General features: G+C 40.0%; 1 protein-coding gene across 1 annotated transcript in view; it reads left to right on the forward strand.

The window, feature by feature from the left end:
- Positions 1-18,902, forward strand: part of LOC149283165 (adenylate cyclase type 2) — a 354,857-nt gene that overhangs the window by 26,319 nt on the left and 309,636 nt on the right. Inside the window, exon 2 of the mRNA XM_089497880.1 lies at positions 11,598-11,795. Within this exon, the coding sequence (XP_089354006.1) occupies positions 11,598-11,795 (198 nt within the window). The remainder of the gene's footprint in view (positions 1-11,597; positions 11,796-18,902) is intronic.

The following is an 18,902-nucleotide window of genomic DNA, read 5'->3' on the forward strand; positions in this document are numbered from 1 at the left end:
AAACCATTTTTTGGCCTTCTTATGATGTATTAACATAGTACGGTTTGTTAATTACTCTGGATCAGCAAGTTCTCAACAAGATGTTTTGTCCTTGAGTGTACTGCTTATTGATGTTGTTCTCTGGGGAATGTTTGGCATTTTTAAACAGGTAGTTTTATGGAACTGGAAGTAAGGCTGGCCAAAATTTTGACAAAATTGAGTTACTTCAAAACAAAATTAGCTTTTTTTTGTTGTTGCCAGCATCCACAAAAGCCTTGCCAACTGTGAAAACCAATGAAAAGTGATGGCCTTCTGAAACTATGCATGTGATGTGAAATAGCTGTAATGAGTGATATTGAGCATGTGCCAATGCCTTATATATTGGCTTTAACTCAAAAACAGAAAGATACATTTTGAACAATTGTTTTAGACCAGCTCTAATTAGAACTCTGGAACTACATTTTAAGTTTTGTAGTCCTTCAGAATGTTGTATGTGTCTAGCAGGTTTCTAAGTTAAAAAGTGTTTAAAGCTAAAATAGGCATCAGTGATGCAAATACTGTTTGATTCACTGAACCATGAAAATAGGAGGAATAGAGCAAACATAAACCCCCTCCCGTTGTCAGGCTAAATAATACAATTGTAGTATTACTCAATACTATAACAATTATATTAAACAAGATTAATAACAGTAGTATGAAGAAACAATTTAAAATACAAACTTAAACCACATTGGCTTTAGATGTGAGATAATTTTCAGTGCTAATGCAATTGGAATATTGAGCAGAGGTTTTTGCAGTGTGGTAGTCTTTGATAAATAGACTCTTTTTAGTGTGTGACAGTCAATCATCTTCCCTTTAAAGGAACACTTGTACAGACTCTGATTAACTAATAGGGAACATTTTCTCATGAAGAGCACAATGAGAATAACGTCTCAGGATTCCAGTGGCCCAAGGGAACACATGCGGAACAGTGACAAAAGACCTAGCCAGGCTGCTCATTCTCCCTGAGCTTGTGTTCAATCATTTAGCTGCCACAGATACAGTAGATGTTTAACAGAAGTGTTGATAATAATGGGACTCAATAAATTATTTCTATGAGGTCTGGAAAATATGTGTGCCTGGATTAAATCCAATTAATTTAATTAAATGGAACATCTGTAATTAGCACACATTCTAGGTTTTAGAAATTTGATTTACTGGCATTAGATTTAATCAGAAACTGTATGTAATGTTTCTCACTGAAGTACGGGTATGAGAAAATATACACTGGTATATATGACCCATCCAATTAGTAAAATGTAGAACTTTTTCATCATTAGCAAAACTACTAAGGAAGATCCTCAGCTAGCAATTAAATAACTCTTTGCATATACGAGATTCAATACCTAAGCATTTATTCACAGCTGGGAATCACCATAAATATACCATTGGGCCAATTCAATAACACGTTTAAACCTTGATTGGATTTAACAGAAGTGAAAAATGCATGGTTAGTGATTTAATGACCTGTCTAAACTCAGCTGACCAGTTGTAAACTTAAGATTGCAAGTGCTTAAAAAGGTTACATTGTGTAGAAGAACCAAACAGGCCTAGAAATTAAGTATTTATTTTATTTTTCTCGTTAATTGATTTCTGAAATGTTTGTCAGCAACTTGCTACAGCGGTGCCATGTGAAATAATCACATCAAAATATTTTTCTTACACAGCTTACTACAGTGTATCAATACAAGGTACACCATGTTACATCATTGCAAAATGACAGAATTGTGGAGCGAGGCCCTGAAAAGTGAATCTTTCTTTTTAGAATTGTGGAAAGCCCTCTTGTACTTAACGCTGATACAGTGTAGCAAGCTGATGGCGAACATCACAGAAATCAATTTATTATTATTATTATAATTACCACATATTATTATTATTCATTATGTTATATTTAAAGTTTGTATCAAAGGAATCTGGACATAGTTTTATGGCCAGTTTGGCTTAATCAAATCTAATTTTCATTTACTTTGATCTGAATAAACTGTATAAATCTGCTTAGACAAGCAGTAGTGATACATTGAAGACATAATTTGCTATGATGAAAATTTTTGTTATGTTCCCCTAATGTACACTTGGTTGAGCAGTTAGTGTTTAATGCTTGAGTCTTGTGCCCTGGGAGTTGAACTACTTACTAGTGAATATGATTGGAGCATTCATTCTTTTGCTTTTCAGTAGACTGTCCCTCTAACGTCTCCTTTTAACCCCTTCAGTCCCAGGGTTTTTTGGTACCTCAAGTTCCGAAGCAATTTTGCCATTTTTGCGGTATGTCGGTTCAGCGATTATTCCCCTTTCCTGCAAATAGTGTACCCATGTAAACTATATATTGGTTTTTCAAGGAGGGAGGGCTTTTGTTTATACCATAGTTAGATAATCAGATGAAAATTTTGGATATGAAATTTAGTAAAAACTAGCGAAAATTAGAAAAAACACTTTTTCTGAATCCTCACAAAATTAGTTAAAAGTAATCCCCTTCAAATTTATCAATTCAGGTTCTATTTATATAGAATTTCCATACTTTCCCAGCACTTATAGGAAACATACAATATTTTTTTTTTACAATGCCGTAGAAATTTTACATTAGGTATGATGGAATTGCAACTCTAATTTTAAACAAATAAACCAAAAATACCCACAAAAATATATATTTCTGTAAAGCAGACAACCCAGGCTATCCTATGAGGGGTATTTGGGCACTCTTCATGCAGCCATTTGTCCACAAATCACTGTCAAAGGTGGCTGCCGAAATTATTTCCTGCACTTTTTTCCACCAACACTGTTTTGCTTAGATTTCTTTTTGCATAGGGTATGTGTTACAGCAGAGAAACCCAGCCAAAATGATTTAGCTGCATCTCCTGATTACAGAAATACCTCACATACTTAGTTGTTTTTTTTAGAGGGCTATATCTATCCCTTACATATAGTGTCCAGTAGGGTAGTATTTTTTATACTTACGGGTTTGGGGGTTGTGAACAGGGGCAATGGGATGTAAGTGTTTCTTAATTATTATTATTATTACCATTGTTATTATTATTAAAGTTTTTATAATTTTTTTATTTCATTTTTTGTATTTATGTATTTTGTTTTAACATTTTTTGCACTGTTATCAGGGCAGTATGGTTAGGGGTCCTCTTAGGGAACTCTTGAACATGTTATTAATGCCAGTGAGGTCACAATGACATCCCTTAGCTCACTTTTTTTTTTTTTTATTATTTTACGTATTACTTTAGTGATTTTTGTTTTTTTTATTGTTAAAAAAAAAAATCACTAACACTTTTTTCTTTTGTTTTGTTTATTTTTTTAGCTTGTGTGAAGCGTGAGAAACACGTTTTCTCTCTCTCCTCCCTGCGATCCCCCTGCACTGATAACACTGTGATCTCCATGGAAGTCTCCATAGACTTGCATTGGGGATTACAGTGTGCATCATCGGTGAGTAGAAGAAGCAATCAGATATCCCAGCAGGGTCTAGACAGACCCTGCAGGGGATATCCTGTCCTCCAATGACCTTCCGGGTGACATCAGCAATGGCTTGCCGGCGCTCGTGCCGGCAGCCATTTCAAGCGATCGGGCAGCAGAAAGTCAGCGATGCTGGCTTCTGCTGACAGCAGAGCCGGCCTTAGGTGTTCTGGCGCCCTGTGCGGATTACTCCTCTGGCGCCCCCCCATCCCAAAAAAAGAAAGGAATAAAAACTTGTAACAAAACCCCAATCACTATATACTACGCCAAACATTGATGTGGTCTAGGCCTACCACTTAATTGTCTGGCTTAGTAGTAGGGATTAGGGCTGCAACAACTAATCGATAAAATCGACGATAATCGATAATGAAATTCGTTAGCAATCGATTTTTATCGATTATAAAATGAGGGTTTTTTCAGAGCAAAAAATATCCCCTCGTGTTATAATCCGTTAGTGTGACTCACAGGAGTCACAGCAGCAGTTGCTACTTACAGTTCCTCCCTGCAGTCACTGCCGATTGGCCCGCCCACTTCCTTTTTCCAGTCCCTCCCTGCAATCGCTGCTGGAGAAAGAAAGGGGCGGGGCCAATCGGCAGTGACTGCAGGGACGGACAGGGAGGAAGAAAGGGGCGGGGCCAAACGGCCGATTGGCTCCGCCCATTTCTTTAGCATCGCCATGGCTGTGACACTCATCTAACTGTGAGTATAAAATTAATATTTGGGCTGCTAAAAGTTAGGGGAGGTGGGGGTTAATTTAGGGGCAGTTATGGTTAATTTAGGGGAAGTTATGGTTAATGGGGTGTTTAGGGGCAGTTATGGTTAATGGGGTGTTTAGGGTTAATATAGGAGCAGCTGTGGTTAATGGGGTGTTTGGGGTTAATTTGAGGCAGTTGTGGTTAATGGGGTGTTTAGGGTTAATTTAGGGGCTGTTGTGGTTGATGGGGGTCTTTAGGGTTAATTTAGGGGATGCTGTGGTTAATGGGGTGTTTAGGGTTAATTTAGGGGTAGTTATGGTTAATGGGGTGTTTAGTGTTAATTTAATGATGAGGACTGAGGGTTAACGTTATTAAATTAACTTAAGGCGCAGTTAGAGGTAAAGGGGGGCAGACTAAGGGGAATCTAAATCCTGGGGGCAGTGAAGATTAACCCAGTACTTATTTATAAAAGTATGGTGTCAGTGTGATGCGAACAGGTCTGTGACTCTGAGGGGACTATGAGATATCTGGGGGTATACGGCATATCTGGGGAGGATGGAGTGACATATCTGGGGGTATAAGGCATATACGATATATAAGGCATATGTGGGGAGGGCAGCGTGGCATGTTTGGGGAGGATGGAGTGGTGTATAAGGCGTATCAGGCACAATGGCATATGTGGGGGTAGAGTGGAGTGGAATATGTGAGAGGCAGCGTGGTATATGTGGGAGGCAGCGTGGAGTGGTATATGTGGGAGGCAGCGTGGCATATGTGGGAGGCAGCGTGGCATATGTGGGAGGCAGCGTGGAGTGGCATGTCTGGGAGGCAGCGTGGCAAGCCTGGGCTCAAATGTGCATGTGGGAGGCAGCGTGGCATATGTGGGAGGCAGCGTGGAGTGGAATATGTGGGAGGCAGCATGGAGTGGAATATGTGGGAGGCAGCGTGGAGTGGAATATGTGGGAGGCAGCGTGGAGTGGAATATGTGGGAGGCAGCGTGGAGTGGTATATGTGGGAGGCAGCGTGGAGTGGCATATGTGGCAGGCAGCGTGGAGTGGTATATGTGGGAGGCAGCGTGGAGTGGTATATGTGGGAGGCAGCGTGGAGTGGTATATGTGGGAGGCAGCGTGGAGTGGTATATGTGGGAGGCAGCGTGGAGTGGTATATGTGGGAGGCAGCGTGGAGTGGCATATGTGGGAGGCAGTGTGGAGTGGCATGTCTGGAAGGCAGCGTGGCAAGCCTGTGCTCAAATGTGCATAAATTGGGGGGGCTGGTTGGGAAATAAAGACAAGAAATGCATTTTATCAGTTTTTTTTTATTCTGCGTTTGTATTTAACATCATTTGTTTATTAAATTATTTTAAACAAATGAAAAATGTACATTCATTTTTTTATCCGATTAATCAATTAATCGGCCAACTAATCGATTATGAAAATAATCGTTAGTTGCAGCCCTAGTAGGGATGCACCAAAACGAATTCTGGACTGAAACCGAAAGTGCAGCATTTACCTGGCCAAAACCGAATATGACCCCCCCAACACCATAAAAAATCTAACACTTTTATTTAAAGTAAGTAACACACCAAAATAGGAGAAAACAATTAAATAATATTATATATATATAAAGTCCAAAAATAGTTACCGGCACTCCAAGGACTTTCCAAATAACCACACAAACAACTTCGGTTTTCAAGTCTATATATATCATATATATATATATATATATATATATATATATATGATTAACAGCAATCACATTCCTATCATGCCCAGGCATACCCAGATTCCAGGATTTACTCGCAGACTTGGCATGATAGGAGTATGATTGCCCTATCTACCCCTTCTCACTCTCTTCTGCCGTATCTACCCCTTCTCACTCCCTTCTCCCTATCTACCCCCTTTCCCCTGTCTCACTCCCTTCTCCCTATATACACCCTCCTAACTATCTACCCTTTCCCTCTTTGAAGTTCACTTACCTTTCAGGAGTCCTGCGGTGGGGGTGCAAGGCCTCTGTCTCCCAGCTCTGCCACTGTATGGAACAGTATAGAATGATGGGAGTTATGATGTACTTTTAGAGCATAATTAGATCATGAAAAAGACATTGGAAATGGTACAGCATAACACCCATCACTCTCACACATACACCAATCCACACGTATATACCAATCCACACGTATATACCAATCCACACGTATATGCCAATCCACACGTATATACACTAATCCACACACATACCAATCCACACACATACCAATCCACTCTCACTGAATGCTTTCCTCCTCTTCGTTCTTCTTCTTCCGGGTCAGAGGGCACGGACAGCGGTGGGCGCGGCTTCAGTGTTGTGCGCCGGGATCTGACAACAAACCCCGGCGCACAGCAGCTGTTGCCGCGCGGATCACAAGGGAGCGGTATCGGAGGTCTTTAAGAGACCTCCGGCTCCCTTGAGTGATGTTAAGCCGGGTTCAAGGGAGATCCTTGAACCGCCTTAAAATCACTCAAGGGAGCCGGAGGTCTGTTAAAGACCTCCGATACCGCTCCCTTGCGAGCCTGCTCCTCCAGCGGCGGACATTACTGTCCGTCTCTGGAGGGGTGCCGGGTGCCCCCCTGATGAGCGGCACCGGGTGCCGCTCGCCCCTCCCCCCCCGCCGCTAGGTACGCTGCTGGCGGCAGCGGTACGCTACGGTGGCGGCGGCGCCCCCTGGAGTGTGGCGCCCTGTGCGGTCGCACAGGTCGCACACCCCAAAGGCCGGCCCTGGCTGACAGGATGGAGTCCAGGGTGTCAAACGACTGCCTGATCTCCCTTGTAGCGGCAGGGATGTGTCCCTGCCGCTGCAAGAAAGTCAAGACGTACCTGTGCGTCCTAAAGGGCTTTACTAAATGCATTTTTAGGATGTACAGGTACGTCTATAGTGGAGTGAAGGGGTTAAAGTTATTCAGATGTATATGTTCTGCTTTGACATTAACATAGCTAGGGCATTTCATGTAGATGTTCCTTTATTTCCTATAATCCCTCAGTAAATATTGCTACTGACAGCTGAAGTAAGATCTTATAATGATTATTATATATAATATGTATTGTTTTAGCAAATAATGAGTCTTGGGCCATGAGTGCCCTAGATTGTTTACAACACAGATATGAAACATAATGAGGTAGCAAGAAGATAGCTCCTACATACAGTTAAACATAAAATAATGTATTTTTCATATTATAACAAATATAAAACATAATATTAAATTTGAATTAGATAAGTTAGGAACCATTGAGGCCTATATAATCTGACCATTTCTTCCTACGTACAAATATCAAACCTTATTTGTTAGTTCTGTGTTATATTGACGGTAGCCTTATGCCTACTCCATACATGTTTAAACTCCCTCACTATAGTAACATCTACTACGTATAATGGAAAGCTATTTATCCTGTTTACAATCCTTCCTTATCAAAACTTCCTTCAATTACATCTAACATCTAAGCTTTGGCAATTAGTCTTTTATTGGAAAATAGTGCCTTGTCTGTAAATATCAAAACAGTAGAATGTGAACGTAATGTTTATTTTTTTTGTCATCCCATTTCATGTGTATTCATGCTTTGGCGCACTAGTTTTACACAATGTGACCTCTTGTCCTACACATTTCTTCTCCTTTGAAATAGAAGTACCTCTTGTACATTGTTGAATACCTTGAGCTATTTTAGCATTTACTATGTATTGGTTGAACCATAATTTGCATCTTTCTAATTTATTATACCCACACATGTAGTACACATAATTTAATCTGTCATAAAGAATGTAGAAATTTAAAAAACAAAAATGTATTTACTTGTCCAGCTGCAGAAACTACCTAATATGCAAAGTATGAATACTACAAGGTGTACATCACCTTTTTCTAGTTTTAATGTTTGGAATGCTAACACTGTAACCTCAATAGCAGTCCACAGAAAGCACAACCCCTCTACAAACTTTTTTTCTGAAAAGAAGACAACAGGATTGCACTATGGGATTTAGTCACTTTCCATGCAGCCATTTCACCACCAAACATTTCTAGATTTGAAGGCATACATGTCCTTCATGTAGAGTTTGCAGGTTAATTGAAAAAATTATATAATACATAAAATCATATATATATATATATATATATATATATTTTATTTTTTTTTCCCCCCTACCAAAATCTTCAAAACAATTCCACCTGAATCCACCCAGTATAAAATGTAAACTATATTATTTTAGATTTGTTTTTAACCACTAAACTATGCACTTAACACACCTACCCCAAATTTCCAGTTCCACCCAACTCCAATCAATTTTACTCACTGCAAAAACACACAAAAGACCCATTCACCAAGTATACTAGGAATGGGTGATTGATGGATTAATTCTATTTTAATATATAAACCTTTTTCTTTGTAACATTTTTACACTTTGTCTCCCTCTGCCTATGGACCTTAGCTTTGTCATGTATAAAAAGTAATCGCTATTATTGGCTGTCATAGAGATTCCATGACTCTGCAACATGCCAGTTGGCCCCTGAAGACTTTTTCATGGGACAGTAACAATTTTGGACACTGTCACTCTGTCCTGGGTAGCTGCTCACAATCCTGCTTTTGCAAGCAGTCATGGACCAATTAAGAATATCTACTGATCTCCCCTGACTGTCCCAGGGAACTCTAAAATCAATGGTAGTCTGTGCTGTTGTAGTACATACACGATATAACCAAAATTATGTGGGCACCTGACTATCACAACTATATGAGCTTGTTGGGCATCCCATTCCAAAACCATAGGCATTAATATGGAGTGCCCCCCCTCTGCAGTCCCCACTCTTGTAGGAAGGCTTTTCACAAGATTTGTGAATTTGTGCCCATTCATCCAAAAGAGCATTTGTTAGGTCAGGCACTGATGTTGGACGAGAAGGCCTGGCTTGCAATCATCATTCCAATTCATTCCAAAGGTATTCAATGGGGTTAAGGTTAGGGCTCTGTGTAGGCTGCTTAAGTTGCTTCTCCACACTAAACTTATTAAACCATGTCTTTATGTACCTTGCTTTGAGCACATGGGGCATACAATAGTCATGCTGGAACAGGAAAGGGCCTTCATTAAACTTGTGCCACAAAGTTGGAAATGTACTATTGCCTAAAATGTCTTTGCATGCCGTAGAATTAATAATACCCTTTACTTGAACTAAGGGCCTAGCTGAAACATTTAAAAACATCACTTTCCTTTGGAAATAATCACTCCCAAATCCCTATATTCTGTTTTTGTTGACAGCACCGTAATTGTAAGTACATTATTTTACATTTATTAAAATTGGATTGTAGCTGCCACATCCTCAACAAGTCTTCAAATTTACTGAAATCATAACCCATTTGCCTAATATCAATAAATATAAGTGTAGAAAAATGAAGTTAATAAACTTAGCACTATGTGCTATAAAAACAGCAGCAACTCACTAATCAAATATAAATGTAATAAAACAAAGAAACAAAATCACAAAGCAGTTTATATTTCAATACAAAACATATACACTGTCACAACCCTGGGTTAATAAGTGCCGTTTTAATAATCATTGGTTGTGATTCCTATATATCTGTGATTGTTGGTTGTGCCTTTCTCCCTCACGTGCCGCCCGTCCATGTTTCACATGTCCTGCTCACGGACTTTAACCCTTGGACACCATGGACCACATCAGCGCACCCTTTTCATACTATTAACCCACAGGTGATGGGGTACGGACCAGGAACGATTCGGAGAAGGAGCTTCCCGTGGATTCCCGGCTGCTGGGACTTCCAGGGGAGCAGTTCCAGAACGCGCATCGGCTATCCCGGGGTCTGAACGGTTGAACGGAAACATTGAACGGTTGTCACTCAGGGTCCCTTCGGACGATCGCGTTGGACAGGATATCCTCAGGACCTCGAGCTATCCATCGGTACCCCGGGATCGCTGCCGCTCCTTCAGGATCACCCCGAGAACGACGGCTAAAGTCATGCGAACATTGCTGTGCTCGGTGGCCTAAGCGTGGTGCCAGACTGTCTGGGCAGGGCGGGAAGATGTGGACATGATTTATGGTCTTTTTCTCAACTAACCTGTATATAAGCCTCTGTGTTTTCCCAATAAAGTGTGTGTTACTTCCCTGGACATTAGACTCGTCTAATGCTTCAGGGGCTTGCTGGATCACTCATTGTCCTTTTCAGGACAATTACAGTGCTGTATTTGGCTATGCCTCGGCGGGCTATGGTGCTATTCCATCGAGGATACCAAGCCAGTTCCTGATCCCTTCCTCGCTAGTATCGTCTAGCGATGGAAGCGGTTAACCCCTGCGGTTCCAGGAGGATCCAACAAAGAACTGACGGGGGTACACATATACCTCTATAAAATTCCTAGCTCTTACACCACAACAAAAACAAAGCATGAAATGGTGGGTTTCTTATATCATATGGAGAACGAAGATGCAGTAAACCAAAACTTTAGGCTTCCTCATACATTCGTTCTTAAATAGAAATTCTCACTTGACATCATGGGTGAGATACACACTCCACATTAACGATACAGTATATTATCTGTAACATTGGAGCAGCTATGTGTACTGCCTGTTCTCAGTATTGACATGGTGCAGTAAGAGAAGATTGCTTCATTAACCCATGATCTTGCACTTCTAGCTCATCAGCCATCAGTGAAATTGCTACAAAAAAATGCATCTCGGCAGATGCTCCTTGTTTTCTGAAAATTCCTACAGGAAATGAAACATAACTTTTTCACCAGAGAAGCCAAAGTTATTTGAAAAGGTTGCCAGCACTTTCATATACTAAACAAACCTTAGCATGCATGGAATAAGCATAAAACTATTCTGAATATAAGAACTTACAGGAGGTACAAATCTTGGAAATACTATTCTTTAATAGTTTTAGTGTTTAGAAATTGTATGAAAATAGAATGTACATTCTGTTGAATTTCAGTGTAAGTTTAAAAACATGCTATGGAAGCCAGTATATTGTGTTTCTTTTGTATCTTAGTCATTACTGAAGCTTTTATTAGCACTAGCTGTTTTTCTGCAACAAATTATTTTGTATACATGAAACTTGTCTAAATCATTCAGCCATTCAGTGCACTGTGATATAGCACTTTATCACAGCCTTCAAGTGTGAGTAATGGCGCCTATGATTCTGAACAGAGTATAATCAATCCCTTCGTTTATCATAGACATGCGCAAACACAATAATAAATTAGCCACCTGCAAAGCATAAATAAACAAGAGACATTATTAAAAAAAAAATAAGATTAAGTATAGATTTTCAAATTTTGAATGAAAATGACTCATACAGTTTGGTATTTTCAATTCTTTCCTTTCACAGCTATGAAATTGAATAATAACTCTGATCCATATTTCATTCCATGTCTTCTGATGCACTTGAATTATTATTTTTTTTGTTCCCCTGCAGGCAATTGAAGATCACGTGGCATTTGTAATAACAGTACCAACAGCTATAGCTATTTTCTTTGCTATATTTGTCCTGGTCTGTATAGAATCAGTCTTCAAGAAGCTTCTCCGTGTGTTCTCTTTGGTCATCTATATATGTCTGGTTGCTATGGGATATCTTTTCATGTGTTTTGGAGGTATCATATCACCCTGGGATCAGGTATGTTTTCTCTTTTGTGAAATGTGTTTTTGGAGAATACTTTACAACACATTACTGGTGTATCTTGTTAAACAAAACAAAAAATTTATTTTTTGCACTCCCAAAATGTAAACTATAAAGAAAAGCTTTTGAGAGTTTTGCTCTCCTTCTCAGGTCTGAAGCAATACCTGAGGGGGAAAAAAGGGAAAACTTTTGAAAGTTTGTCTTTGAAGTATTATGTTAATCAAATAAAAAGGTATCATTGTATACTGCAATACTCTGGTATTTTGGCATTTATTTAGTTTTTTCAGTGGCATGATTTAGTGGTGGAACATATTGTGCCCCCCAGTTTTGACTATGGTATCTTTTGTGCCCCCCCCTATATATTGTTCCTAGAGTCGCCACTGTATATGATTAAGGGCTAAACTCATCAAACTATACTCACATGATCTTAATCACACCAATAATCAATTGAGCTTAATTATTCAAAGAACCACTGTTATATCCATATATAGTCCAAAACAGAATAAGACTGAACAAACAGTGACCATGCAAAAATGGCCAGCAACTTTCCCAGAATATGCACTCATTATGCAAAATGGACAACATCTTTCCACCAGTTCAGTGTTCATAAACAATAAGCTCAAAGGTGTACCTATAGTGCAACTTAATTTAAAGAATATTTGGGTCTCACCTGAGTTGGAGGGAGACAGTCCAGCAGTTTAAAGGAGTGGAATGCCAGTAGTGTGAACTAGACTTGTACATTCGTATTCGGGCGAATCTAGAGGAGGCCCCAGTAGACGACCAATAGAGTCGCCCGCGTGGCCCTTTAACTCCCGATGGCGGAACTTGGCCTGGGGAGAACAAGCAGCACTACATATGGCGTAAAAAATGCGCAGCATACCCACATGAAAACACACATTCCAATGGTAAAGTATGGTGGAGCGAGCATCATGATTTAGGGCTGCTTCTCTGCCTCAGGGCCTGGACAGCTTGCCGTCATCGAGGGACAATGAATTCCTAAGTTTATCAAGGTATCATACAGGATAATTTCAGAGTGGCTGTCCTCCAGGTGAAGCTTGGTAGAGGTTGTGTAATGCAGCAGGACAATGACTTTAAACATTAAAGTAAATCTACTACAGAATGGTTTCCAACTCTTTTTGGAGTGGCCCAGTCAGAGCCCAGACCTTAAATCATTAAAAATGCTTTGGAATGACCACAAGAGAGCCATTCACACCAGACATCCTACAAATATGGCTAAGCTTAAGCAGTTTTGTAAGGAAGAAGGATCCAAAATTCTTTCTGAATGTTGTGCAGGCCTGAACTGCAGTTACCGGAAGTGCTTGTTTGATGTTATTGCTGCCAAAGGAGGTTCTACCAGTTATTAAATCCAAGGCTTCACTTTTTCAATAAAATTGATAATAATCGATTGTCAACGATTTTCATTATTGATTAGTTGAATCGCTTTGTTCAAATATAAGATGACGTTTTCGAATGCTCTTAAAAATACCCCTCGTCTTAAAATCCGACCTCAAAAAGAGGTCGAACTATAAGACTAAGATCCAGATCCCCCACATCAGTAATGTAAGAAATAAGCATTTCACTGTAAGGAATAAAACATGGACCTGTATCCCCTGGGTCTTAGGCTATCATCAATAACCCTATCATAATCTAATCACTTAAACTCAAGTCTCATGTTAAGAACAAGATTATTTTACTCTAAAAGAAAATGTATTATGGTGCCTATTATTTCCAGAAGGGATGAACATGAATTACTTTCGGTAGTCTGTACAACATGGAATCACCAGAGTATCGCAAAAAACCCAAAACTGAATACATTAGTTTTTTAATTTCTTTAACTTGGTTTCTTTAATAAACATTCCAGCACCTATAAACATCATATTCTACGCATAATAATTCAAAAAGGTCTGTCACTTTAGTGCACTTCCGTGCTCCCTAATCACTATGCGCCAGCAAATGGCTCCCGATCACTGGGATATGCCGTATATCCCCCCCGCACTTTGCATCAATAGCCAGTGCATAGTGATTAGAGAGCACGGAAGCCGAGGTCTAAAGTGACAGACTTCACGTTCCCATGACTGGATGGAGGATGAAAGATGAAAAAGGTAAGAGATGGGGAGAAAGGGGTGTAAGAACAGTGTATGTGTATATATGTGTGTGTGTGTATGGGCAGGTGTGCATAAGAGCAGTATTTGTGTGTTTGTAAGCTGGTGTGTATGTGCATGTGTGTATGTAAAGGCAGGGGTGTGTAAGGGCAGTGAAAGTGTATATGTGTGTTTATGGGCAAGTGTTTGTAAAGGCAGTGTGTATGGGCAGTCATGTGTAAGGGTAGTGTATGTGTATTTGTGTGTTTATGGGCAGGTGTGTGTAAAGGCAGTCGTGTGTAAGGGCAGTGTATGTGTATGTTTATGCCAGGTTTGTCTAAAAGCAGTGTGTATGGGCAGCTGTGTGTAAGGGCAGTGTATGTGTATATGCGTGTTAATGGGCAGATGTGTGTAAAGGCAATGTGTATGGGCAGGTGTGTGTAAGGGCAGTGTATGTGTATATGCCTGTTAATGGGTAGGTGGGTGTAAAGGCAGTGTGTAAAGGCAGGCTTACATTTCTCTGCTCCGCTGCACTCTTCACGGAGCTGTCTCTCCACGAGGATTCTGCTCCTGTTGCTGATTTGCATGTTACCAAGGAGACGCAAGTAGCAAAAACTACAGCTCACCGTGAGGGTCAAATTGCTTAGAGAAACACAAGGACCAGGATTGAGGAGAATGCTATCCCCCAGATTTTTAGGGGTTCCTATGTCCATGTGTATATGATATATATATATATATATATATATATATATATATATATATATATAATATAGTAAACTGTATGATCTCACACTCACATTTACTATCGCCAATGCAATACAGGCTCTAGTATATAAAAGCATTGTAGATGCCAGTCCTTGCTTAAAAAAGTAAAATTAAGGAGAGTCGGATTACATTGGTGACAAAATGCAAAATGAGCAGATACACTATGTTGCAAAAAGCTTTGATGTTCCTAATGTGCGCATTCTAATTTTAAGAAATCTACATACATCTACATCTACCTACATAACAGAGATAAAATGGGAACCACAGCAAAAAAATGACACCTGCAAGAAATAAAATCCTTAATTTAATAGAATGTTTACTAGGGAAGTTTATTATGGGGGTCTTGGTCCATTTTGATTGTGTGCATGCCAGACACTGTTAGCATCCATATAATCTTTTTGTTTCATTTTAAAAAAAAAATGTGATTTAGGGGAAGTTTTATTGTTATTGAGATAACTTTAGCATCTTTAGATAAGGCTCCTTTTATAAATAAATCTAGCCCCCCTCATTTTATCCTGAAGAAATTGGTCATTTTTTTTAGTATGGGACAATATGTTTTAATAATGTTCTCTATTTGTTTTCTGGCAGACAAAAATAAATGCAAATAGTATATAAATGTTTTAAAAACAGCATACCTGTATGGCTAGGAACAATACTATACCTAAAAACCCCACTAAAGAAGGATGCATATTAAAGTACTCTGTGACTACTATGCATTCTTCAAAAACAAAAATGCACTGGAGCTGTCTGGCAGTAAGTATATGATGTGGATGGAGATAGCTGAAGGGCTGGCATCGGGGCAAACGCATTTGCAAGGAGGACACCATGAAAATGTAAAGGGACCGTGCAACTATCCTATGCATTGAAGTGCGTGTGATGGCTAGAGTGTCAACTGTGATACAAATTAGTATGTGTATATAACTATATTAAGTACAGATATTGGGCATCTGTATCTACTTCACAGTTAGAAAATGGTATACAGAGCACTGATCCACACTAAAGTTAAAGCCTTCTTTTAAGAATGGATATCAACTGGCACTTTTTAAAGGTGTTTAAACATTATTAACATTCTTCATAAAGCTGACAAAACTTTAATGATAACAAGTCTTTGCATAATTTGCATAAATTAATAGCCATTGAATTCCCTCAGGTGGTAAACTTAATTAAAATTAATTACTTTTCCAGAATAAATGATTTAACTTAAATTGTCTGGTGCATCACTGCCATTCCTGAAAATTATTTAAAAAGTAAATTTGTTATTTTAAAGCAACTTCCACTCTAATTCTGATGAAGTTCATGGTGTGCCTATTTTCCTGTAATCATAAATTAATCATAAGGCTTTTAACTATAAAATGGTAGCTGACTAGTGACAACACATGACTAGTGAAATACTTTACTTCCCTTCTTAAGGCTATATGCCCTACAAAACTCATTTGATACATTCATGCATGTAACCAGACACAAAATCCAGATATAGTACCGCATTTGATCGATTATAAGACGACCCCCCAAAATCTGAATATTAATTTATGAAAAAAAGAAAAAGCCTGAATATAAGACGACCCTATAGGAAAAAAACTTTTACCAGTAAATGTTAATTCATGTAAACTATGTGAACAATTGTTTGTTAATAAAAGCTAGAAAAATTGAGAAAAATATTTTGTTTTTATTTCCTTTTTTTCAACCTGCCCCCCCCAGTTATGCACATCTGACCCCAGGCTTGCCACTCTGCCCCAGAAATGCCTTACAGTCCCTATACGCCACTGTGCCCCATGATATGCCTTTTAACCCTCTAAATGCCACTGTGCCCCATGATATGCCTTTTGACGCCCTATGTGCCACTCTGCCTCCAGAATTGCCTTATACCCCTATATGCCACTCTGGCATTTAGGGGGTTAAAAGGCATATTATGGGACAGATTGTCATATAGGGAGGTATAAGGCATTTCAGGAGGCTGAGTGGCGTATATAGGGTTAAAAGGCATTTCTGGAGGCAGAGTGGCATTAAGGGGGTTAAAAGGCATTTCACAGAGCACTCTGCCTCCAGAAATGCCTTATGCCCCCCCATTTAACACTCCCTCCTTGAGCGGAAATTGTCTACGTGAATCGCGTAGAGCTCTACACGCTGCCCGCACTAAGCACCGGGGACTCAGAAGCACCGGTAAGTTGGGGGGGCATAACACAGGAGGATCCAGGTCCCCTGCATCTGAGTCCCCAGTGCTTAGTCCGGGCAGCGTGTAGAGTTCTACGCGAATCGCGTAGAGCTCTACACGCTGCCCGGACTAAGCACCGGGGACTCAGAAGCACCAGTAAGTTGGGGGGTATAACACAGGAGGATCCAGGTCCCTGCATCGCTGCGGGGGGATCTGGATCTTAGTCTCATAGTCAGAGCATTTGCTCTGGAAAAAACCTTGTCTTATAATCGAGCAAATACGGTATTTCTTGATAAAATTATACATAAAATAAAAGGACCTTGTGGCACAGTGTGTATATTAAAATTAACTCCGTGAGCGAAACACTGCAAATATTTTTTGCGCTTGTACCATCATGGGAGCAGAACATCATGCCCTTATACCCACAACCACTAAGTATTAGGACCACCTGTATCTATAAAATGACACAGCACTAAACTCCAATCATAAGCCTGGAGGGGGAGCTCTGTGTAGTATGGTCACAGGGTATCATTGGGTATGTTGCTAAGGGACATGATCATACCTGCTGGAGCCTTCCCTTGCGGGACACTGACGTCTGCGGGCGGTCCAGCTGATGTTGGTGGGCGGTCCCGCTGACGTTGGTTGGCGGTCCAGCTGACATCGGGGAAGTTCCCGCTGAGGGCAGCGTGAAACACCCCCATTTCAAGGGGAAAATGGGCGGGGAGCAGGGCGTGTGAAGACCCCACTCCTGCGACCCAGAGGATTCGGGTCTTAACCCAGAGAACCGGAGGAGCATCGCTCACCCGGCAATCTCCGGGTCAAACCCGAAGAGTTCCCAGGTTTGGACATGATATGTTTACAAGTTTTGCATGCAGGGCTATTTTTTATGCATTGCAGGTTTTGTGCGGGTTAATAGTAATCTATATTAATAAAAGTCTATTTTTATGTAATGGATTCATGCTGGGGTTCAGTTTTGAATTGTAAAATATATTTGGTTTGTTTAGAAGCTGGTTTTCCTCAGCTGATCCTCCACAGCTTTCTTTTTTGTTGGACCTAAAAGAAAAGGTGTTGGTGCACCCTGCTCTTCTACCTCATATGGTGAGCTTCTCTTCTTTGAAACTTTTCATTTAAAATCCTTGGTACACAAGGTGTTTCCATACAATGATCTAAGACTAACTAAGCCGTCATCTGCCATCAAGGGTGAGACATTGTTACTAAATGTAAAGTTATGGCCTCCCTTTTGCAAGTTCCTGCTTGATTCTGGTATAGCTAAGAAAGAAAATCTATAATCCATTGGACAGGAAAGCCAAACAGTCTTTCAGGAAGACTGAGGCTTGATGTTTGACAATGTACACGAGTGATCTCTGTAGCATATTCAGTAAAAATCCAATTTCTCATGCTCAGGGCTGCCGAGGATCACAAGGCTGTTTTTGTCTCTCCAAATACATTTCGTATTTGCATGAATTGTCTGTCATTTACTTTGGACAATTGGGAGGGGCAAGTTTTTTAGGAATGTTCTTGCCCCACCTGGAGGAGGAGTTATTTCCAATGGTTTGTAGGCAGGAGCATATACCAGGAAAAGAAAACAATGCCCCCTGGTTATGAAATTGTTTGCCATCTGGTGTAATGTTTACTTTCATGAGGAGATGGGGCAGTTGTGGGTTTGAAAGGGTGGTCCTGGTCTTAGCATTACACAACAGCTTAGAAGTGGCAAGGCTAATAGAGGTACCAATGATGCACGATGGTGTGGTGTGTCTGGCATCAGGAGAAAATGTAGCTGAGATACAGCTATTTTGCTTGACATATTGACATTGACAACAAAATTTTAAGCTCATAATGTCTGTGTCCTTTTTGGCCAGTTTTTAGCTAACAGTTGTTGCCCTTGCCCTTGTTGTTGATACTAATTATTGTGAGTTAAATATTGGTAAGTGTAAAATAATGCACTCGGGGTGTAAAAATCTAAAGGCAAAAAGTGGCAACAGAGGAGATACTACTTAAAGGACTTAAAAGGTGTGAAGACAAAGCAACAAAACATCAGAAAAATAAAGCAGGAAGAGGAAGGTGATTATGCCACTTTACAGAAAAAATAAATGCATTAAGGGACTT

The sequence above is a fragment of the Sceloporus occidentalis genome, unplaced genomic scaffold, assembly GCF_023333645.1.
Source record: "Sceloporus occidentalis isolate IW3139 unplaced genomic scaffold, rSceOcc1.0.p SCAF_110, whole genome shotgun sequence".
Classification (NCBI taxonomy): Eukaryota; Metazoa; Chordata; class Lepidosauria; order Squamata; family Phrynosomatidae; genus Sceloporus; species Sceloporus occidentalis.